Here is a 22581-nt window from a genome sequence, read left to right on the forward strand (position 1 = left end):
AGGACTTTTATTTGCAAATATTTTTAGGGTAGTCGTTAGTGTTTGGTTATGTGTGCTAACTGCACCTTACTATTTTTTTGCGGAACAGATAGATAATTGATGACAATAGCATGTACTTAACAAGGCAAGTCAGTTAAGAACACATTCTTATTTACAATGACGGCCTACCCCGGACGACGCTGGGCCAATTGTGCGCAGCCCTATGGGACTCCCAATCAAGGACGGATGTGATACAGCCTGGAATTGAACCTGGGACTGTAGTGACCACTCTTGCACTGAGATGCAGTGCCTTAAGACCGCTCCACTCGGGAGCCCCAATACAACTTTGAAAGATATCAGCTTTTTTTCCCTTTGTATTGTCTAGTTCTGGGCCTATCTCCATAAGCTTTCGTTAAAGAATATCAGGAAGCAGAATCACTGCATTATGCGCAATATCAGTAGACTCCCTATATTTGAAGCAATATAAACGTCCACTGATTATTCAAGACTGGGGCTTGCTCCTTTGTATAAGAGGAAACATTACAACGCCAACAAAAAGCGTTTACACAAGCAGCCCAATTCTGATATTTTCCCAAAAAATTGTCATTTTACCAAGCACGTCAGATCTGATCTGATTAGTCAAAATACCAATTAGTAAAAAAAGAAGATCAGAATTGGGCTGCCTGTCTAAACGCCGCCTTATATGGCCCTTAACGGTCTGATATGGTTTGATGGAGTGCATGGCAGCGTATATAACTTGGCTTGTAATTGAAATTGCCATGTATGTTGCTTTCACTTTTGCCCCAGATAATGGGGGAGGGGTAAATATTCAACATAAAGGGCAGCGGAAGGAAAGCTGGTTTTCTAATAGTCAGCTCTTTTAACACAAACCTAATGGATTGAACTGTTGTAAATCAGTTGTATGCTGCTGTACACTGGGCCTTTGATTTTACAAAATACAAATTAAATGGAACCATAGAGAAACATTAACTAACATATTTTCAATCATATGGAAAATTCACTCTAATAAACCTATCCAAATTTTAACTTATCCTCGCAATCTTTGCAGCCATTCATATCATAGGCCTATCTAACTAGAGGCTGGACTAGTGAACGTGATAGGGTAGTAGTAGGAGGTAACTAGCCCCCTTAAGAACAATGTCTATTTGCTGACACAAAAAAGGAACACTTGGAAAGAAAATTGGTAGTGGATAAAGGTCATGCTTAGGTGAATAAACTATAAAAGGAAATCATTTTATTTGTTATTTAATGAAAAATTGTTTTTTAGAAAAGGTGCGTTTTTTTAAGTACCAGGGTAATCCCAGCAGTCTTTAAAATTACACTCAGGAGCAAAAGATGTTCAATAGTTGTTTTTAATAATAAACTAAAAATATTACTTAGAATATAGTAGTGAAATGGATTATAAATAAGAACATTAGATAACATTGGAGTATAACAATATCTTAACTAACTTAATATCAAATAACAATATCTTAACTAATTAATTCAGCGTAACATTGATGTGGCAACTCTCTTATGCTCTGCTATTGCACGATTCTAATTTGTACATACAGTGGGGCAAAAAAGTATTTAGTCAGCCACCAATTGTGCAAGTTCTCCCACTTAAAAAGATGAGAGAGGCCTGTAATTTTCATCATAGGTACACTTCAACTATGACAGACAAAATGAGAAAAAAAATCCAGAAAATCACATTGTAGGATTTTTAATGAATTTATTTGCAAATTATGGTGGAAAATAAGAATTTGGTCACCTAGAAAACAAGCAAAATTTCTGGCTCTCACAGACTTGTAACTTATTCTTTAAGAGGCTCCTCTGTCCTCCACTCGTTACCTGCATTAATGGCACCTGTTTGAACTTGTTATCAGTATAAAAAAAGACACCTGTCCACAACCTCAAACAGTCACACTCCAAACTCCACTATGGCCAAGACCAAAGAGCTGTCAAAGGACACCAGAAACAAAATTGTAGACCTGCACCAGGCTGGGAAGACTGAATCTGCAATAGGTAAGCAGCTTGGTTTGAAGAAATCAACTGTGGGAGCAATTATTAGAAAATGGAAGACATACAAGACCACTGATAATCTCCCTCGATCTGGGGCTCCACGCAAGATCTCACCCCGTGAGGTCAAAATGATCACAAGATCCCAGAACCACACGGGGGGACCTAGTGAATGACCTGCAGAGAGCTGGGACCAAAGTAACAAAGCCTACCATCAGTAACACACTACGCCGCCAGGGATTCAAATCCTGCAGTGCCAGACGTGTCCCCCTGCTTAAGCCAGTACATGTCCAGGCCCGTCTGAAGTTTGCTAGAGAGCATTTGGATGATCCAGAAGAAGATTGGGAGAATGTTATATGGTCAGATGAAACCAAAATATAACTTTTTGGTAAAAACTCAACTCGTCGTGTTTGGAGGACAAAGAATGCTGAGTTGCATCCAAAGAACACCATACCTACTGTGAAGCATGGGGGTGGAAACATCACGCTTTGGGGCTGTTTTTCTGCAAAGGGACCAGGACGACTGATCCGTGTAAAGGAAAGAATTAATGTGGCCATGTATCGTGAGATTTTGAGAGAAAACCTCCTTCCATCAGCAAGGGCATTGAAGATGAAATGTGGCTGGGTCTTTCAGCATGACAATGATCCCAAACACACCGCCCGGGCAACGAAGGAGTGGCTTCGTAAGAAGTATTTCAAGGTCCTGGAGTGGCCTAGCCAGTCTCCAGATCTCAACCCCATGGAAAATATTTGGAGGGAGTTGAAAGTCTGTGTTGCCCAGCAACAGCCCCAAAACATCACTGCTCTAAAGGAGATCTGCATGGAGGAATGGGCCAAAATACCAGCAACAGTGTGTGAAAACCTTGTGAAGACTTACAGAAAATGTTTGACCTCTGTCATTGCCAACAAATGGTATATAACAAAGTATTGAGATAAACTTTTGTTATTGACCAAATACTTATTTTCCACCATAATTTGAAAATAAATTCATTAAAAATCCTACAATGTGATTTTCTGGATTGTTTTTTCTCATTTTGTCTGTCATAGTTGAAGTGTCCCTATGATGAAAATTACAGGCCTCTCTCATCTTTTTAAGTGGGAGAACTTGCACAATTGGTGGCTGACTAAATACTTTTTTGCCCCACTGTAGGTCACAAATTAAGCTATCCCCAGTAAAATTGGATCACAATTCATGAGGCCACCTCCTGCACTGCTCACACCTAATCCAGTCCCCATCTGTGACTGAAAACAGGGGGAGAAATACCAATTGAAAAGTGTTTATTTTTTACTTAGCTAGCTATCTAGCTATATGACATAAAATGCTGTGTAAAATAGCTAAAATGCTATAAAGTTATCAGTCACTGGTGGATACATTTACAACTGCAATTAAGTTACGTTATCTTTTTGATGTATTTCACCTCAGACGATCTGGTAGTAAGGTTGCTAGATAGCACCCATAGCAGCTTATGCTAACTAGATCGCTGGCTAGCATTTACTGCTAGTGAAGTTGCTAGCTAGCAAGTTAGCATAAACTTGTGCTAACTAGGATAGTCATTGTGTAAATGACAGGTAAAAACACATTCATAACCATAAACCTAAAAATAAACCAAGTGTGTGGGGGGGTGCCCAAGACACTCATCCAACATATTACTAGTTTACAAAAAAATTATAGACATTGTTCTCTCTAAACAAGAGTATTATTTAGCTTAAGGCTTTCCTACTTGTATATTTAAAAAAAACAAGTATAGATCTCACTTCATTGGAATATATCTACAACTTGATCAATTTACCACAAAATAGTTTTGTTGAAATATCTCCAAAGGTTGTGATGTCATAGAGGACATTTTTGTTGAGCAAGAGCAGTGGCAGCTAGGGAAGTGGTGGGGAAATAATTTGGTGACATCTTGTGGAATTACAGGGGGGTGGGGGGGCAGTTACCCCTTAGTACCATACAGTGCAAACAATAAAGCAATATAGGGACATTTACTGCCATCTAGTGGTCTGTTTTGGGAGCACAGGTGACTCATTCTCACTCAGAAGTAGGACAAAACGTCAGCTGGTTGGTTAGTCATTGCTAATAGAGGTGACATTGGACTCTAGCGCAGGGTTTCACAAAGTCAGTCCTTGGGGGCTTGCACTCGATGAATTAAGGTCTCTAATTAGTAAAGAACTCCTCTCACCTGGTAGGTCTAGGTAAGGAACTCCCCTCACCTGGTAGGTCTTAGTAAATAACTCCCCTCACCTGGTTGTCTAGGTCTTAGTAAAGAACTCCCCTTACCTGGTTGTCTGGGTCTTAGTAAGGAACTCCCCTCACCTGGTTGTCTAGGTCTTAGTAAGGAACTCCCCTCACCTGGTTGTCTAGGTCTTAGTAAGGAACTCCCCTTACCTGGTTGTCTGGGTCTTAGTAAGGAACTCCCCTCACCTGGTTGTCTAGGTCTTAGTAAGGAACTCCCCTTACCTGGTTGTCTGGGTCTTAGTAAGGAACTCCCCTCACCTGGTTGTCTTAGTAAGGAACTCCCCTCACCTGGTTGTCTTAGTAAGGAACTCCCCTCACCTGGTTGTCTTAGTAAGGAACTCCCCTCACCTGGTTGTCTAGGTCTTAGTAAATAACTCCCCTCACCTGGTTGTCTAGGTCTTAGTAAGGAACTCCCCTCACCTGGTTGTCTTAGTAAGGAACTCCCCTCACCTGGTTGTCTAGGTCTTAGTAAATAACTCCCCTCACCTGGTTGTCTAGGTCTTAGTAAGGAACTCCCCTCACCTGGTTGTCTGGGTCTTAGTAAGGAACTCCCCTCACCTGGTTGTCTTAGTAAGGAACTCCCCTTACCTTGTTGTCTAGGTCTTAGTAAGGAACTCCCCTCACCTGGTTGTCTAGGTCTTAGTAAGGACCTCCCCTCACCTGGTTGTCTAGGTCTTAGTAAGGAACTCCCCTCACCTGGTTGTCTAGGTCTTAGTAAATAACTCCCCTCACCTGGTTGTCTAGGTCTTAGTAAGGAACTCCCCTCACCTGGTTGTCTGGGTCTTAGTAAGGAACTCCCCTCGCCTGGTTGTCTAGGTCTTAGTAAGGAACTCCCCTCACCTGGTTGTCTGGGTCTTAGTAAATAACTCCCCTCACCTGGTTGTCTAGGTCTTAGTAAGGAACTCCCCTCACCTGGTTGTCTGGGTCTTAGTAAGGACCTCCCCTCACCTGGTTGTCTAGGTCTTAGTAAGGAACTCCCCTCACCTGGTTGTCTAGGTCTTAGTAAATAACTCCCCTCACCTGGTTGTCTAGGTCTTAGTAAGGAACTCCCCTCACCTGGTTGTCTGGGTCTTAGTAAGGAACTCCCCTCGCCTGGTTGTCTAGGTCTTAGTAAGGAACTCCCCTCACCTGGTTGTCTGGGTCTTAGTAAATAACTCCCCTCACCTGGTTGTCTAGGTCTTAGTAAGGAACTCCCCTCACCTGGTTGTCTGGGTCTTAGTAAATAACTCCCCTCACCTGGTTGTCTAGGTCTTAGTAAATAACTCCCCTCACCTGGTTGTCTAGGTCTTAGTAAGGAACTCCCCTCACCTGGTTGTCTAGGTCTTAGTAAACAACTCCCCTCACCTGGTAGGTCTTAGTAAGGAACTCCCCTTACCTGGTTGTCTGGGTCTTAGTAAATAACTCCCCTCACCTGGTAGGTCTTAGTAAATAACTCCCCTCACCTGGTTGTCTAGGTCTTAGTAAAGAACTCCCCTCACCTGGTTGTCTAGGTCTTAGTAAGGAACTCCCCTTACCTGGTTGTCTGGGTCTTAGTAAATAACTCCCCTCACCTGGTAGGTCTTAGTAAATAACTCCCCTCACCTGGTTGTCTAGGTCTTAGTAAAGAACTCCCCTCACCTGGTAGGTCTTAGTAAATAACTCCCCTCACCTGGTTGTCTAGGTCTTAGTAAGGAACTCCCCTCACCTGGTTGTCTAGGTCTTAGTAAATAACTCCCCTCACCTGGTTGTCTAGGTCTTAGTAAATAACTCCCCTCACCTGGTTGTCTAGGTCTTAGTAAAGAACTCCCCTCACCTGGTTGTCTGGGTCTTAATTGAAAGGAAAAAAAAAACATTTTGACACCCCTGCTCTAGTGTCTAGGCATATGTCTGTCCTTATATACCAATACAACTGGGAACTCGGAAATCTCTGTTTTCTAACTTAAGTGCTTTCAAGACAACTGGGAACTCAGGAAAAAAAACAAGCTCCATCTGTCAAAAATCCTTTTGAATATGAATCCAACTCAAAACTCCCAAGTCGGAAACTCTGGCATCTTTCTATCACTAAAGTAATCATTTGACCTTGTCAACCCCCCCCCCCCCCCCCAAGCATTTCGCTACACTCACATTAACACCTGCTAACCATGTGTACGTGACAAATAACATTTGATCAAGGGGCAACGTCATTCTGAAAGTCAAAGGTCACACTGCGCCTCTGTGCCACGCAGAAGAGCGCCTAAGAACCATACAGGACAAAGCAACAAAGGAACAACTTCAATCTTTATTATATAGCGGAGGCTGCAAAACAGAAAGGTATCTATAACAAGGGATGTCATTTTGTACAGGTGTTCCTCTGAAATAGGTTTTACTCAACTAATGGACAGGTGAGTGACAGAAAAGGTATTTGCTGGGGGTGAAATATACACTGCATTCAGAAAGTATTCAGACCCCTTGACTTTTCCCACATTTTGTTACGTTACGGCCTTATTTTAAAATTGATTTCCTCCAGACGGGACGCTTGGCATTCAGGCCAAAGAGTTCCATCTTGGTTTCCTCAGACCAGAGAATCTTGATTCTCATGGTCTAAAGAGACCTTTAGGTGCATTTGGAAAACTCATGTGCCATTTATTGAGAAATGGCTTCCATCCGGCCACACCACCATAAATGCCTGATTGGTGGACTGCTGCAGAGATGGTGGTCCTTCTGGAAGGCTCTCCCATCTCCACATAGGAGCTCTGTCAGCGTGACCATCGGGTTCTTGGTCACCTCCCTGACCAAAGCCCTTCTCTCCCGATTGCTCATTTTGCCATTGGCGGCCAGCTCTAGGAAGAGTCTCTCGGTGGTTCCAAACTTCTTCCATTTAAGAATGATGGAGGCCACGTTGTTCTTGGGAACCTTCAATGCAACAGAAATTGTTGGTGCCCTTCCCCAGATCTGTGACTCGACAGAATCCGGGGCGGCAGGGTAGTCTAGTGGTTAGATCGTTGGATTAGTAACCAAAAGGTTGCAAGTTCATATCCCCAAGCTGACAAGGTACAAATGTCATTCTTCCCCTGAACAGGCAGTTAACCCACTAGGCCGTCATTGAAAGTAAGATTTTGTTCTTAACTGACTTGCCTAGTTAAATAAAGGTAAAATAAAAATCCTATCTTGTAGCTTTAGGACAATTCCTTAGACCTCATGGCTTGGTTTTTGCTCTGACGTCAACTGTGGGACGTTACATAGACAGTTGTGTGCCTTTCCAAATCATGTCCAATCAATTGAATTTACCACAGGTTGACTCCAAGTTTTTGAAACATCTCAAGGATGTTCAATGAAAACAGGATGCACCTGAGCTCAACTTCAAGCCTCATAGCAAAGGGTTTGACTACTTAGGTAAATAAGGTATTTCTGTTTTTTTTTTTTTTTTACATTTGCAAACATTTCTAAAAACATTTTTTCACTTTGTCATTATGCAGTATTGTGTGTAGATTGATGAGGAAGAACATTTATTTAATCCATTTTAGAATAAGGCTGTAATGTAACAAAATGTGGAAAAAGTCAAGGGGTCTGAATACTTTCTGAACGCAGCGTAAAACAGAATGCTGTAGTTTGTCAGTGTCATGATAAACATTAAATACAAAAGTGCAAAGAGAAAGAAGAATTCAATTCCATCCAACGCCCAACCAAGTCTGAAAACAATGATTTAAAATTCACACACAAAAAAAGCCATTGAATTTCTGTTAGAAAAATGTTCACACATAACATGTTTGTTTACTGCAACCTTCCAGTTTGAGGCCATGCCGAGTTAGGTTTACCAAAACGTTTCTATACTAGAATTATGTTCCTACCACAAGGGTTACATTTAAGCCTTAATCTCAGCAGATTAATTAATTCAAAGCAGATCTTTTTCCTGACAAAACCAGCAGGTACTATGAGACTGTCTGCTTCCAAAATGGCACCCTATTACTATATAGTACACTGTAATCTTTACAATTAAGAATCATTTTCAGAGATAAATATAACATCATGCACAGAGAGAGAAGGAACTGGTTCCATGGACTGTGGTGGGTGTCGGTTGTATGGTCTTCTTTAAAGATGAATGTGACATTTTTTCCCATTTTAGCATTTTGTGAAATTATGGCACACATTTTGGTCCATGGATTGATGGATGCTTACTTTGTCACATCTCTATACCGATGCTCCCTTCTCCCGCATCTTCTCCCACTTCTTCACTAAGAAGAATCTAGAGCAATACTTCACAGGCATTGGGATCTTTTACAGGAAGTAGTCAGGAGTGCGGCGGGTCACATGGGGTTCACCTCTGCGAGGGGCGGGGTCGAACTGAAGGCTGGAATAGAAACACAGACACTCACATATACTCACACTCTGATACGAGGCCTTGGAGCAAAGTTCCATCTAATAGAGGGTTCGTTTCGTTTCATTTCATCAATCAAGATAAGAAAAGGAAGCTTCCTAACTCATTTATCTACTCGTAACAATTTCCAATGTACAGAGTTTAACAATAAAGCTAAAGTAAAGACTTGTCAACAGGAATTTTATTCTGAAGTGAATACTTACAAGGAGTACTTGAGCGTGTCATCCAGCTCCATGATGGCGGCCTGGTTTCCACAGCGATAGCAGTAATTGGGTGCACTGAAGATAGTCACCACGTTACGGTCATGGCACCAGTTATAACCCTGTCAAAACAAACACTCAGGAAACCAGAGGTACATCTAGGAACAAGACAATCTAAAAACAGGAATTAATGCAAATTACAAAAGAATGTCTGCATTTTGGTATAAAAATACATACATTTTCAGAACTTAAAAACATACCTCCATGACCAGCTGGTGAGCTCTGGAGACCAGGGTGAGTCCGTTAGCATGGTTGAAAGTCTCTGAGATGTCCTGTCCAAAGGTGTAGCCGGCACCGCGGGGAGAGATGCCCCAGCCGCCACGGTCATCAGGGTCTGACCACAGCAGGTCACACATCGGACCCTGGGGGAAGGAGACGGTGGCCATGTTAGTAAGGTCAAAACAATACAGCGAACACCACATGATGTGAATAAGGTGGCCATATTAGTGAGGTCAGGCTGCAACACAGTCACCACATGATTTTATCTAAGGTGTTTGCTGAGCGCATATTACAACTGTGAGATGAGTAGTGACTGGTTGGCCAGAAGTCCATGGAACAGATTAAACATCTGCTATACAATGTCAGGGCTTACAGACTCCAGTGGTTCAATATCCACACTATGAAGATGCTGAACAACTGGAAACGCATCACTCTACATGAACTGAACAAAGCAAGGATCTCCTGGCTAGATGCAAAAGCTGTCACACAGAAGTGTTTAAGTCAATATTATGAAACAACATATTGGACATGCATTCTAACTAGCATGGTAATATGAAGATTGGACGTCATTTCTAGGAACGTGGAAGTGAGCTGACCTCATGAGGAACTTCCTGTAAGCGATCCAGCGCTCTGATGTGTTCCAGTGTGTCTATAGAGGGGGACAGTCCACCGTGGAGACAGAAGATCTGCAGAGGAACAACAAGTCAGGACATTTCCATCTAAAAATGTGTTCGAACGAATCAAATCATTAAGGCTTAAAATACCATCTAACACCTTGTTGGGTTGTAGATGTTTTTACAATCTGTATTGTACAGCACGTTACTGCTGAATTGCATGGTTATGTAATAACAGTAGCTATCGAGGAAGAGACCTCTTTCCAACCACGGAGCATGAATTGAGGTGCAAACTGAAGGAGAGGAGATTCAATAACACAGACGACAATAGAATTTTAAAAAAAATAAAAAATGTTGCTAAAAGTAGAACCAATGCGTTACGGCTATTAGCCTTCATCGTGGTTTTTGACTAAGGTCAAAAGCCGAAAAATGGTTGGTTCTATTTGTAAGAAAGAAAGAAAAGAATAGCTTTTTATTGAATTCCATTGTCCTCCATGTTGCTGAATCTCCTCTCCTTCAGAACAGTGATCCTAATAGTACATGAGTTTTATATAGCACTCTTCAAGGACCCCAATCAAAAGACACTTATGTAATGCTTCTACTAATAAATAAATATGTAATACGTTAAAATATGTCACTTTCACACAACCAAATTCACATAGAAGTGTGAGTTATAGAGCTGTCTTTCTCATTGAAACGAAGCCTAAGAAGTGGTAGATCTGTTCTGTGTGCACTATTTCTACGCTTCCCGGTCTTAAGTTGCATCTGTGCGCCTTTTACTGACGGTTTAGATTTGCTTAAAAAAAATAATTAAAAAAAAAAACGATTTTTGGTTATGGAAAATATATTTCACTGTAGTTTAGATGGTACGATGATTCTCTACACAATGACTGCTGGTAATTGTTACATAAACTGAAATTAAGCAAACTGTTAGAATTTTTTGCAACCATGAAATGGCGGAGTGATTTCTGCATAATGCACCTGTAACAACTAATATCTCACCTGGTTATCTACCAGTGCAGTGAGGGGCAGGTAGTCAAATAAGTCTGTGAAGTACTTCCAGACGTTGGCGTTTCCGTATTTCCTTAAACACTCGTCGTAGAAGCCGTACACCTGGGTGATCTGTCTGCTCTCGTGGTTCCCTCGAAGGATTGTGATTCGCTCACGGTACCTCACCTGAAAAACAAATGATTCATATCTCTGGATAGGACAAAATGCGCATAACAAGACATGACATTCACAGTGACTGCACCTTCTGTTCTCGCGTCAACCAGACATGGTTTAAGGTTGACGACGACATTTACAGTAGCAGCCAGGGAATCTTATCCTGTGTTATATCAGTAGGCTGCCCTCCCTGTAGACCTACTGGCCTCCACTACCAGTTTGAGTTTTAACCTGGTTGCGGTTTTTCCCTGTGCAAAATATACCAACTACGCAATATCAGAAAGGAATCAGCCGAAGCTATTATAGAATACACTCTAAAACAGGAATGGGCAACTGGCGGGCCACGGGCATTTTGTAGGGCCCGTGTATCCATAGGAACTCAGTCAGGGTCTCAATTTGCTGTTGAGAATAAGAATTGATAAGCTTCAATAAGTATTGTGGTCGTGCATCAGCAGTTTCTCTCGTTATGTGTCACTAACAGTCACTCAATTAGTCCATGCAAGCTAAAAAATGTTTAGATTGGTAAGTTAGCCTAGTCAGCGATCTAAACTTGTATTAATCATGGCCGGACACAGACCAGGGGCCCCAATAGATTTTGCAAACATTTCTGTCCACCCTATGGCAAAATTGCATGAAATTACTTAATTAGATGAACTCCTTTTGAGTCGTCAGGCAATTCAACTGCAGCCCCTCATGATGCATTTATGGGGCGCCCAGCCCCATTAAAGTTGCCCTTTCCTGCTCTAAAACATCTGTCTATGTTTACCTTGAGAGATACTAGGAGGCTGACTGTCTCTACAGAATAGTAGCCCCTGTCCACATAGTCTCCCATGAAGAGGTAGTTGGTGTCAGGAGACTTCCCTCCGATTTTAAACAGCTCCACCAAGTCATGGAACTGTCCGTGGACATCTCCGCACACGGTGACCGGACATCTCACCTCCTGCACATTAGACTCCTTCGTCAGAATCTCTTTGGCCTGAGAAAGAAATGAGACATAAGAGTTTGGGGTTTGGAATTTAAACAAGAGGGTGGGGGAAGTAGGGGATACAAAGGGGAAGAGCGGGAGTTGTGTTATTTCATGTTTGAGTACTTTATTTATAAAATGCATGCATATTTTTAAGCTCTAACTATATACGGTAGTTGATACCCAAGGGGCACAATTGGAAATTCAACTGCAACAAGCCAGAACGGAGCGTAAGAACAAACTGAAATTTCCAAACACATTCATATAAAGAATACAACATCAACGCTATTCAGTCAACGCATGTCAGCCAACCCCACAGTGGATGCAATGGCTATAGACTCCGCCGCCATTTTCAGAATAATGTAGCTAGTAACTAACTAACTAGTAACGTACTAGTAACTAACTAGCAGTAACAAACCATAGCCGGTGGGGAAATTAACCGTGCTCGGACCAAATAACAATGTAAGAGAGTTGCTTAACATAGCAAATATTAGCTAAGCTAATTTGCCGGCTAAGGGCTTGCAAGATCATACGAATTAAACGGGTTAAAATTACCTTCTCGCAAAGGGCTTTGACTTGATTTTCCGAGAGCTGTTTGCATTCGCCGAGTTGCTCAATCCACCCATCCAATTCCTTAGTGAATGACTTGTCGTCCATGTCTGGTTATATTTCAGCGAGCAAACTCCCTAGTTAGGTTACCTATTGAAAACTAGTTTAGTTAATGCGTTCTCGTCATTCGCACTCTTTTTGCTTTCGTCGAAAATGAATGTACGAGCTAGCTAGGTCACCGACACCTGCTTTAAATTGGTTCAACCCCCCCTTACTAGCTAGCTACTCGTTAAAAAATAAGCGCTGCATGCGCCTCGGTATCCTGTTTATCTGAAATAGCTAAAGAAATGCGTGGTACAGCCGCAGTTGCAGAAAACTGGCTCTGTATGAAATTCCGAGGACCCAACCCTGCTTCTTCACCGAGCAACAATCAATGAGAGAGTTTTATTACACTGGTCCGAGATGAACGGGGAAACGCTCCCTCACATCATCAGGCGAAAACGGGGAGGGAGGAGCGAAATTCTCAAATCAAACATTACTCTGCGTCTCTCTGTCGGGTTGTCAACAAGGCAGCATTGTGCATCGCCCAGTAACATCTATTTTCCATAAAATAAATGTTTGAATTTTCAAACTAGGATTGGGAAGGCAGATACATCGTTTTTCTTAATCACTTTTGCATGTGGAAACACAGAATCCAACTCATCCCTCCACCACGTGTTTAATTACGTCACTTTTGTTTTGAGCCGACAACGCCGACGACCAGAGCTGGGCACCTGGCTCACGCTCGGGAGCCAGCCCGGTTCCTAAACAAATGCAGTCACTTTTCACCCGACTCAAATTTCTCACGCCGGGGTAACCCGAGTCAGATAAACGAAACCCCCCGTATATATTGCTGCGTTTACGTCATTGGCCGACGTACCTCACCCGTCCCCTTCATCTGGGCTTTACTCCCACCGTGTGGTTGCGAATGGGAACTTCAATGTGCTCTCGTTATTAAAATAATTAATCTATCACAATCAATACCATGAATATTGTGGATAATAGTGTGAATAGGTCTATTGCTATTCAAATGCATATGCAGGTTATCAAGCTGAAATAAATGGTATAAAAAATATATATAATATTTCACAGTGAATAAATACAACGGACTGGCAAGGATGCAAAAGCAACTATCCAGAATTTAAAGCGGCTCCTAATGTTTAAGACACACGCATGCGCATTGAGGTTCACCCTAGTCAGCAGTATGAGAAATGGTCCATGCAATCTTGATTCCTCTCCCAACTCCGAGGTTACTCCATTGAATTTGAAATGTAAAATTGTTAAGGTACGATTTGAGGTTATGGTTAAGGTTAGGGAACTGTAGTAGGGGTTAAGGTTAGGGTTTAGGGTAGCGACGTCCCACGGTACCCGGGTAGCACTACCCAGGATAAAATGGCAGCACCTTTGAGGCAAGGAGGACAGCAGGTAAGACATTCAATATTTAACGTGTATTATCTGTTGTAAAATAACATATAGTTAACTGAACCTCTTCACCTAAACCCTAGCTACGTCGTCACTTTGAAATCGGTACAGCTCGCGTCCACGAGGACTTATGACAGACCTGTCTGATACCATAACAGCAACAAAACTAGTTGAATTAATGATCAAGCTTGATACAATGTAGCAACCAGTGTTAGGGAAGCTACTCTGAAAATGTACTTTACTAAGCTACCAATTACTCCGAACTGGAATAAGTTAAGTTACACTAAAGTTATCCATAAGAAAAAATATAGTTTACTAATATATACATATTAAATAGTTTATAAGTTACTTTGAAAATGTATTTCACTACATCCAAACTACTTCGTGAAAAATTATCATATCTAAAATGTAATTGACTACAAATTGCAAGAATATTATCACTCAAAAGTCAGATGTTTCAAGTGAGAATTGGGAAGGTCTGATGCCGAAAACACCACTACATGGCAAACCAAATATGAACTACTGAAAACAGTACCAATATTTGAATTTAGTTAAACTACCACCAAGATACTGCAAAATGTAAGGAAATTACTCGTTGAACTATTTGTAGTTCACTACTCCCCAACACTGGTAACAACCAACACATCTACACTTAATGGGTTTCTACTCCTAGTTTCTCAGTCAAATGTAATTTACATGTTTTATATTTACAGGGCTTGATCATTTGCAGATGAATGATTTGCATGTATTTTACATTTTCTTAATCCTGTGTCTCTTTCCCAGCCTCTGGATGGTGCTAACCTCAAAGACCTGAGAGTTGCTCTGAATGGCTTCTTGGCCAAAGGAGAGACGCTCAAGCTGGAGACTAAGGTAGGAACTAGGAACTCCCAAAGGAGGCTACTGAAAAGCTAATACTACATTTACATAACACCAAGCCACAGTGGATGAAAGAATAATGGAATCACAGTCCACCTACAGAATCAGAAACGTTGCCATTTTAGGGGTTACATTACTTGTTACTCCTGACTAAAATCCTCACCATAAAGTCTGTGAAATATAGTGATTAATATAGTGATTATGAGCTGGTTTGTACACGCTGCTTCAAGTCTGAATGTCTTCTCTGTCCTCTCTCTACCCAGTCTGACCCCCTCCATCTTGGGTGGAATGACAGTCAGCGTCAGGGACAAGTATGTTTACCAAGATACAGAAACAGACCAAGATCATTAGGGAGCCCTAATAATTGGCATATAGGTTGTGTCCCAAATTACACCATACTCCCTACAGTATGTAGAGCTATTAAGGGCTACGCGATCAGGCTGAGGGAATAGGGTGCCATTTGGGGGTATTTTTTTAATTTTTTTTTTATTGTTTTGCTTAATCAACTGGACCTAAGTCCTGTGAACTCAATAGGGAATGAATGACTGGTGGAACAATGTTACGGGGAAATGCCTTGCCTATGTGTATTATTGCTTCCCAGCTTCAAGCTTAACAGTACAAAGTATTACAGTAAATGTAGTCTTTCTGTTGTCATGTTTGTTTTGATTTGTTAGGATCCTCATTAGTCGACGCTGATGGTGACAGCTAGTCTTACTGGGGTCCCGGACACATAACCAAAAAAACATTACAGACAAAAAACTTTACAATTGACATACACTACATGTTCATGTTTTTAAATGTATCTATCAGTTCCACATACATGTCAGTTCATACACACAACATGTAGCTCATATTAAATATGATGTATTATAAAAAACACTGGATTTCTCTGTTTTTTGGTGTTTTTTGTAGCCAGAGCGAAGCTAGTTGATTTGTAGCTTCGTTAAGCTTTTGCGAGGCTAGTAGTCTCGAGCGAGGCTAGTTGATTTGTAGCCTCGTAAATAGTGAGGCTAGTTGATTTGCGGATGCAGTCAAATAAATGTGTATAGAAAATATTTGTTTACAGTTTCACAGAGGCAAACTACTGTTTGACAATCAGACAGTGAAGAACTAGCGATGTGACTGAAATGTGAATATGTATGAAACTGTACACAAACTGATGTGAGTTCTGTAAATTAGATTGCTACCACCTACTGAAAGTACAGTATTGATAAACCTCTGTTTATAAATGTTTATACTAGTTATCACAGCCGCAAAGTCAAATGACCTATATCGTAAAATGTTATGAAGACACAAATTTGCTTTTTGGTCTTAATATAAGGTTACGGTTATGCATAAGGTTAGCAGTGTAGTTAATGTTAAGGTTTAAAATCACATTTTAAGACGAGACGTAGAAAGGGCGGGGTTTATGACTGGCTGTCACTAGTGACGACCGTTTCTAAAACTGTTTCAAAACTGTTACCTCATTTCCTGGACACAATGTCCACAATTTCAAAACAAAGATTACAAATAAAAGACATAAACTATATTCTTGATCGAAATATGTCTGGATTACATGCCATGTTTTTTATTATAGTAAATGTCTTTATAGGGCTGCTAGGTTTCCTTAAAGTCTGGCGCGCCTGCGCTTTGAGCCCCTCCTATTTTATAAAAGAAAGAAACCAGAGGAAAATGGCTGCCTTTCTCACTTAAACCTCTGTGCTTAGAAGAAGAAATAAATATCAAATACCCAGCGCATAATGTCATCCAGGATCAAGTTAATATCCATGGAATATAAAGGCGTAGAATACATGCGTTTTTAGGATGTTATGGAGGTCAAGAATGGAAAATCGGTTTAATATTTAACCCTTTGCATTCTATGATCCGCCTACAAATGAGGTTTGTGGTTTTTTAATGTTCTCAAAATGTACTCGCAAATGCAGCAGTTTTATTTGTGGTATTTCGTTGTAGTAGCGCCCATTGCCCCATTTATACGGCTGTCGTATTTTTGGGTTGTAAACGCATAATAGCGAGACACTACGTTGCGTATTGTATTAACACCGCCGATATGGTTTTGCAACAATAGCCTGTTCTAATTAATAATGTTGGACAAGATGTTTTGCACATAGAATAGATACTTTATAACATATGCATTACATAGTGATGTGCATCACCAACTTAGGTTCTTATTGTGTGTGTGTGTGTGTTTATGTGCATGCTCTTAAGTTTGTGTCACACATACCAATTCAATTACTCTAAACCTGCTTCCCTTTCATTTGTACCCCTCAACAGAAAATGATGCACCAAGTCACTGGCAGCAGCAATGACTATTGCATGAGTGGCCTTGCAGAGGAATGTCAACACCCAACCAGCCACTTTGACTTATGTAGCTCGCAATCCAACAAATTCTACCCTTCGCCTCCACCCCCTACTCTACAGCTGCCCCACCCAAACCTGCACAAGCCCATGCCCTGTCAAATGCAACAAGAGACCCAGAATGAGTTCCACCCTCAGACAGTGAGGATCCGAGGGCCCAGTGAGACTCCAACTGGGACAGAGAGCTCCAAGAAAAAGAAAGGAGGCGTCGTCAAGTCCGGCCGTAGAGGGAGACCCTCGGGGACCACGAAGTCAGCCGGTTACCGGACAAGCACTGGACGTCCGTTGGGGACCACGAAAGCTGCGGGGTTCAAGACCAGTCCCGGCAGGCCTCTGGGTACGACCAAAGCAGCAGGCTACAAGGTTAGCCCTGGCAGGCCTCCTGGTAGCATCAAGACTCTGGCTCGGCTCAAGAAACTGGAGTACGGGAGCTGTGATGTTACCAAGAAACTAGGCTTCAATAACTGCGTCGGCGGAGCCAAGAAACTGGACTATGCCAGCTGTGATGGTACCAAGAAATTGGACTATGCCAGCTTCGAAGTGGCACCTTTCCCTTACAACCTGATGCAGAAACGAGGCTTGCATGAGCCTACTGGCAAAGTGGAAGAACCTAACGAGTAGTTATGCCTGCGTCTCGTATCTATTGCCTGGAAATCATATTTGAGTGCTTGTGTTGAGGGTGTTGACGAGCAGGGACTCATGTAGCCAAAATATTGGTTGACTTTTGGATATGTCTGGCACTGGTTACTAACGAATGGCTCCTCCTCTCTTCATTGCACTCTGCTGATATTGTCACCATGTAATCTGTCCCTATCCAAAGACTGAAATCGCTCTCTTTTTTTCAATAAGTTTATCTTATTTTACAGAAATTGCATGATAAAGCATATAATAAATACAGTCAATATACTTTAGCTAAACAGGAATGAGAAATAGCCTACTATTAGTCATAATCTAGTCAAATGCTCGCTGTCTGGAGAAGGGTTGATGTTTTGTTTAAATGTTTAAATAGCTGACTTTCATTCATCTGTTTATTTTATGCTCTGATATAATGTGCTTTTATCATTAGTAGTTTGCTTGTCCTCCTGATGTTTTCCACATTGAAAATGCATCTGAGTAGAAAACAACACAAAACACACTAGCAAAACATGAATCTCAGAAGGAAACAACACAAAACACACTAGCAAAACATGAATCTCAGAAGGAAACAACACAAAACACACTAGCAAAACATGAATCTCAGAAGGAAACAACACAAAACACACTAGCAAAACATGAATCTTAAGCACCTCCCAGAGTGCGTGTTTGTGTCTTTTTGTGTTGTATGGTATAACATATTTTTTATTTGTATTTATACATAGCATATTTATACACAGGATTTCATGCAATATAACATTGTTACAACATGTTTTTTGAAATTGTGCTTGAACTTTTGGGCCTCCCGAGTGGCACAGCGGTCTAAGGCACGCCACCGCAGTGCTAGAGGCGTCACTTCAGACCCGAGTTCGATCCCGGGCTGTATCACAACCGGCTGTGATTGGGAGTCCCATAGGGTGGTGCACAATTGGCCAAGCGTCGTCCCAAGTTAGGGGAGATTTTGGCCGGGGTAGGCCGTCATTGTAAATAAGAATTTGTTCTTAACGGACTTGCCTAGTTAAATAAAGATTACAAAAAATAAAAAAATAAACTGACACGAACACAGTGCATCTGAAAACCTCTCATAATACTTATTTGACGACAAAGGAATTGTTATTTCTAACTCTTTGTGAATATTAATGTTTTTGTCTTCTCAATGTACTGTATTATCCTTTATTCTTTGTTCTCACAAGTGAACTATCAATTGATTAAAGCAAACCCAGAATGGTGTTGAGTAGGAACTATCATTTTAACCAACGGAGAAAATGCTTTATGGTGGATTATGTGTAACGATAAGATAGTTTTCTGTATGTATGACCAAAAATTAAAGTGAAATGGTCATTCTTAAATGATATTGTCTTGACTGTCACTGATATTTTAATAGTGTAGTGTTTAAACAACAGTGTAGATCCTTTCCATTTGTAAAGTGCAGACAAAAATCTGTATCTTATCATATCATGGGGTCCAGGTCCCCCTATGAGCCAGTGGACTCCACCTTTATAAAACACTGATTGCATGTCCAACCACTCTAAAATAAATATAAGAAATACTGTTTTAATCCTGATATTCGCATCCTAGAATAATTTTTTCTAAAAAGATTTACGTACATAAACCTGGGTATCGTGTTTTACATAGGCCTAAGAATTACATATGGCCTCTGTTGTGAATCTCAGAACTGAGAAACCAATATTGAATGAGGGAAAAAAAGAACAACACCTTTGAATATAATTTCAACATAAAAACATTGGGCCACTTCGAGAGAAAAAAAAATCTAAACTAATTTTCTTATTTTTGTCCTCTGACATTGTATGTTCATTCTCTTCGCCCTACGTTCTGAGCGACGGCCTCATAAAGCTACAAATCTACAGATTGGTCATCAATGAAGAGCAGCCGAGGCAAATATCCTATCAGGTAATATGACTAATTAGAATTGGCTATAAAAATAATGTCAGTAGCCTATTTGACAACTGTCATTTCGATGTACCAGTGATGGGTATTGTGCGAAGCGAGTTTATTACAGTGGCAGTAGGGCACGACTGCAAGTATGGCGAGCCTTTTGTGTGGCCACTATGCAAGGCGTATTCTTCTCCTTATTAAAGGCTGCTGTCATTGTTCTTTTTTTAATGCGAACTTATTGCAGGATACGCGGAAAAAAACGGATAAGCATTTATCCGAATTAACAATATTATATTGCACCTCATTGACATGGTGTCCAGGGGTCCGACTTTAGTCAGGGCTTTGCCCCCCACCATTGACATGTGTATTGCTGCGGACATGGCCTATTTTCTCTGCTGTCAGGCAATATGGCGCATAGTCTATTTTAAAACTTTGACTAGGCCGCATCCGCTTGCGCTGTTTTCCAGTCGACCACATTCGAACTATTGATCCGTGTTCGTTGTGGTCACAGAATCATCACTCTCTCCAACCTCTCTGCTATCCAAAATGGAGGAAGCAAGTTACGCCTTTGTTGGGATAAGGAAACCAATGGCGCAATGGTTTATCAATGTGACATACCTTCCACTCACATAACCCCATATTAAATAGTCTTTATCTAGCCAAGGGTTTCGTGTATGTTGACTAAAACACATGAGGGGATATAGTAGCCTACATCTGGATTCGTCAGTGTGACTGTAGACCAGTGTTCTCTAGTGACTGAGGACTGATAGGTTGAGAGAGTGCCCGGGCCCGATGTGCTGTGATCCGCGGCTTCGCAGACGGGGGGGGTTGGGTGGCTGTGCGGATTGGTTGCTCAGCTCTGCTCGCCAACACAGCCAGTCCGTCTAGCACGGTTTGTTTTAACATAACTGGAGGGGCATTTCGACAGCCCGCAAAACAACCATGTAGTAAAAATGATATTGTAATTGCTAGGGACTAAGGTGGTGTACGCTACACTGACTTTTTATGCACTAAAATGGAAGGTTACATTTTTCTTTGGTCTATTGGTGACTGTTTTGGAAAGGCCGCCGCTGGTGAGATAGGACAGGAGGTGAAGGGGAGAGAATGAGAGCTGTTGGTCTTTCTTGGCCTAGTGCTGCTGCTACTGCTGGGATTGTGCAGATCCGCTTTCACAAATCGAAAAAAACACACGCTTCATGCCCCAATCTGAAAGACCCGCAGTTGGTGTTATTGTGACCGACCTCCAAATGGTAAGATTATTGCGTTTTTTAAAACAGACGATGTTTTTAAACGTTTTGAACCGTCCTTTTGTGAGTTAGAATGGATGCTTCCTATGTCGGTTTATAGGCTCTGTGTAGGCTACTTGTGTGAGCCATTCTGTATGATGGCTTTGACTGTATTGACTCCCCTACAGACAGTCAGGTTGGCAGCGCGATCAATGTTGCACAGATCTATCATTTCAGTATTTGCGATCGTTCTATTTTGAGATAAAACAACCGAACGAGTAGATATGATTTTATTGTGAACGGGGCAGAGCACACCGGTCGCTCGCTGGGTTTTCCTGATCTTTTTGTCTTCTCTGCTGCCACTACGGACGGCCTTCAGAGGGGAAGCCATGCAAATGTCGTATTATTACGTGTAGGCTATGCGGTAGTCTTTCTTTGTGTTATTGTCGCGTGGAATGTGAGTTGTTATTTACACACAGACAGTATGGTTTATATACATTATTGTGTTTTTTAACAATTGTTTTGTAACATTGTAGCTATTTCAAACAGTGCATGAGTCTGAACCATATGAATTGACCACACTGTAAGCTGGATAGGAAAAACCTGGTTGTTTGCTAGAAGGTTTACCTCAACCACCCTAACCTGCATTTTCTTTTACAATGACAGGAAGGAGCCATGACAACATGAATTCTTCATACAGACGGGCTGTTCGGGGCGGCTCAGCTTCAGCCACATCTTACAGCTCAGGCCAGCCAGAGCTGAGGCCCCCCAATCGCCTCTCAGTTTCCACCACTTCGTATAGAAACCAGTGCAACAGCGGCGCCAAGCGTGGCTCAACAGACCAACCTTCGACGGCCATGCAACTGTCAACCTCTGCCCTCAAACAGGCACCTAGCTACGGGTATAACCAGGCAGAGAGGGAGAGGCCCCACTGCTACAGTCCTCTGCTGAGGCTCCAGGATCTCTCCACTATGGTACACAGACCTGGATCTGATCTGGGACCCGGGACCCAGCCCAAGGACCTCCATGCCAGGAACCATTTGCACTCTCACAGCCCAGTGGGAGGCTCTAGTTTTGGGGCTCCCCTGGTCCGACTGCCCCCCTCTACTGATAACGAAGAGACAGAACCCTGCGAGGATTCCATGCAGGATCAGAACGGTTTCTCTCCTGTTAGTTCTGATAGTTTGGAACGCTGCTCCCCCATCCCCAATGGATACCTGCATTTCGAGTCCACCTTGTTTGACAGTGGGGACAGGGAGGATGAGGAGGATGATTTGGTACCTTTTCAACAACACTCTTCTAAGTCCCCCAGAGACAGAACGGTCACAGACTCTAACACCACTTCTGGTTCAGGGGTAGGCCATAACAGCACATACAAACCCTCTGTTCTCAACCTGATGTCTAAGAGTCTATCTGAACTGGACCCTACTCTGAGCCCCAGTGCCCTGCCTGACATGTCCATGGGGGATGGCTGGAGTATGGACCAGGACTCTGACAGTGACAGTGACAGTGAGATGACAGGAGACACACATGACAATGGTCTCATCTCACCTGTTGGAACCAATTCTAATGTGAGTTCCCTCTCTTACTGATAATCATAATAATAACAATAATAATAATATTAACCCTTGGGGCAGATGCATCTTGGGTAGCTCTAAAATATATCTGATCTTATCTGACATTATCTCCAGTTCTGTAAATACTGTGTAATCTCCTGGAACAGTATTTGTCAAGAAGATATTTAGATTTTTTTAAAATTTTGCGTACACTATATGCTGATCAACCATATAGGCTAGTT

General features: G+C 41.8%; 3 protein-coding genes across 5 annotated transcripts in view; 2 read left to right on the forward strand and 1 right to left on the reverse strand.

Moving 5' to 3' along the window:
- Positions 1-6471: 6471 nt before the first annotated feature.
- Positions 6472-12800, reverse strand: LOC139366542 (serine/threonine-protein phosphatase 2A catalytic subunit alpha isoform-like). The gene is made up of 7 exons (XM_071104157.1): positions 12343-12800; positions 11590-11799; positions 10662-10835; positions 9642-9731; positions 9027-9188; positions 8770-8888; positions 6472-8539 (listed from the first exon to the last, which is right to left on the reverse strand). Exons 1-7 carry the CDS (start codon positions 12442-12444, stop codon positions 8467-8469), a joined length of 930 nt encoding a protein of 309 aa, XP_070960258.1. The 5' UTR covers positions 12445-12800; the 3' UTR covers positions 6472-8466.
- Positions 12801-13542: 742 nt separating this feature from the next.
- LOC139366544 (UPF0461 protein C5orf24 homolog) lies at positions 13543-18712 on the forward strand. 3 transcript variants are annotated; one of them, XM_071104159.1, is made up of 4 exons: positions 13543-13800; positions 14581-14667; positions 14937-14984; positions 16945-18712. In XM_071104159.1, the coding sequence occupies exons 1-4, from the start codon at positions 13768-13770 to the stop codon at positions 17647-17649; spliced, it is 873 nt and encodes a 290-aa protein (XP_070960260.1). In that variant the 5' UTR covers positions 13543-13767; the 3' UTR covers positions 17650-18712. The 3 variants fall into 3 exon arrangements, with proteins under 3 accessions (XP_070960260.1, XP_070960262.1, XP_070960263.1); XM_071104161.1 differs by lacking the exon at positions 14937-14984 and having other exon boundaries at positions 13561-13800; XM_071104162.1 differs by lacking the exons at positions 13543-13800; positions 14581-14667; positions 14937-14984 and adding an exon at positions 16316-16551.
- A 1517-nt stretch (positions 18713-20229) lies between these two features.
- Positions 20230-22581, forward strand: part of LOC139366543 (histone-lysine N-methyltransferase, H3 lysine-36 specific-like) — a 43087-nt gene continuing 40735 nt past the window's right edge. The window contains exons 1-2 of the mRNA XM_071104158.1: positions 20230-20807; positions 21450-22354. Of these exons, the coding sequence (XP_070960259.1) occupies positions 21467-22354 (888 nt within the window). The 5' untranslated portion in view covers positions 20230-20807; positions 21450-21466. The remainder of the gene's footprint in view (positions 20808-21449; positions 22355-22581) is intronic.

This window comes from Oncorhynchus clarkii, chromosome 14, assembly GCF_045791955.1.
Source record: "Oncorhynchus clarkii lewisi isolate Uvic-CL-2024 chromosome 14, UVic_Ocla_1.0, whole genome shotgun sequence".
In the NCBI taxonomy this organism is placed as follows: domain Eukaryota; kingdom Metazoa; phylum Chordata; class Actinopteri; order Salmoniformes; family Salmonidae; genus Oncorhynchus; species Oncorhynchus clarkii.

Bases quoted from the DNA above. Each gene is read 5' to 3' on its own strand.
- LOC139366544 (XM_071104159.1), top strand. From the start codon at position 13,768: ATGGCAGCACCTTTGAGGCAAGGAGGACAGCAG. The intron at 14,668-14,936 runs GTAGGAACTAGG...CTCTCTACCCAG, and splicing joins CGCTCAAGCTGGAGACTAAG to TCTGACCCCCTCCATCTTGG. The intron at 14,985-16,944 runs GTATGTTTACCA...ACCCCTCAACAG, and splicing joins ACAGTCAGCGTCAGGGACAA to AAAATGATGCACCAAGTCAC.
- LOC139366542 (XM_071104157.1), bottom strand. From the start codon at position 12,444: ATGGACGACAAGTCATTCACTAAGGAATTGGATGGGTGGATTGAGCAA. The intron at 9,189-9,641 runs GTCAGCTCACTT...TCCTTCCCCCAG, and splicing joins TACAGGAAGTTCCTCATGAG to GGTCCGATGTGTGACCTGCT. The intron at 8,889-9,026 runs GTATGTTTTTAA...TTGTTTTGACAG, and splicing joins CTCACCAGCTGGTCATGGAG to GGTTATAACTGGTGCCATGA.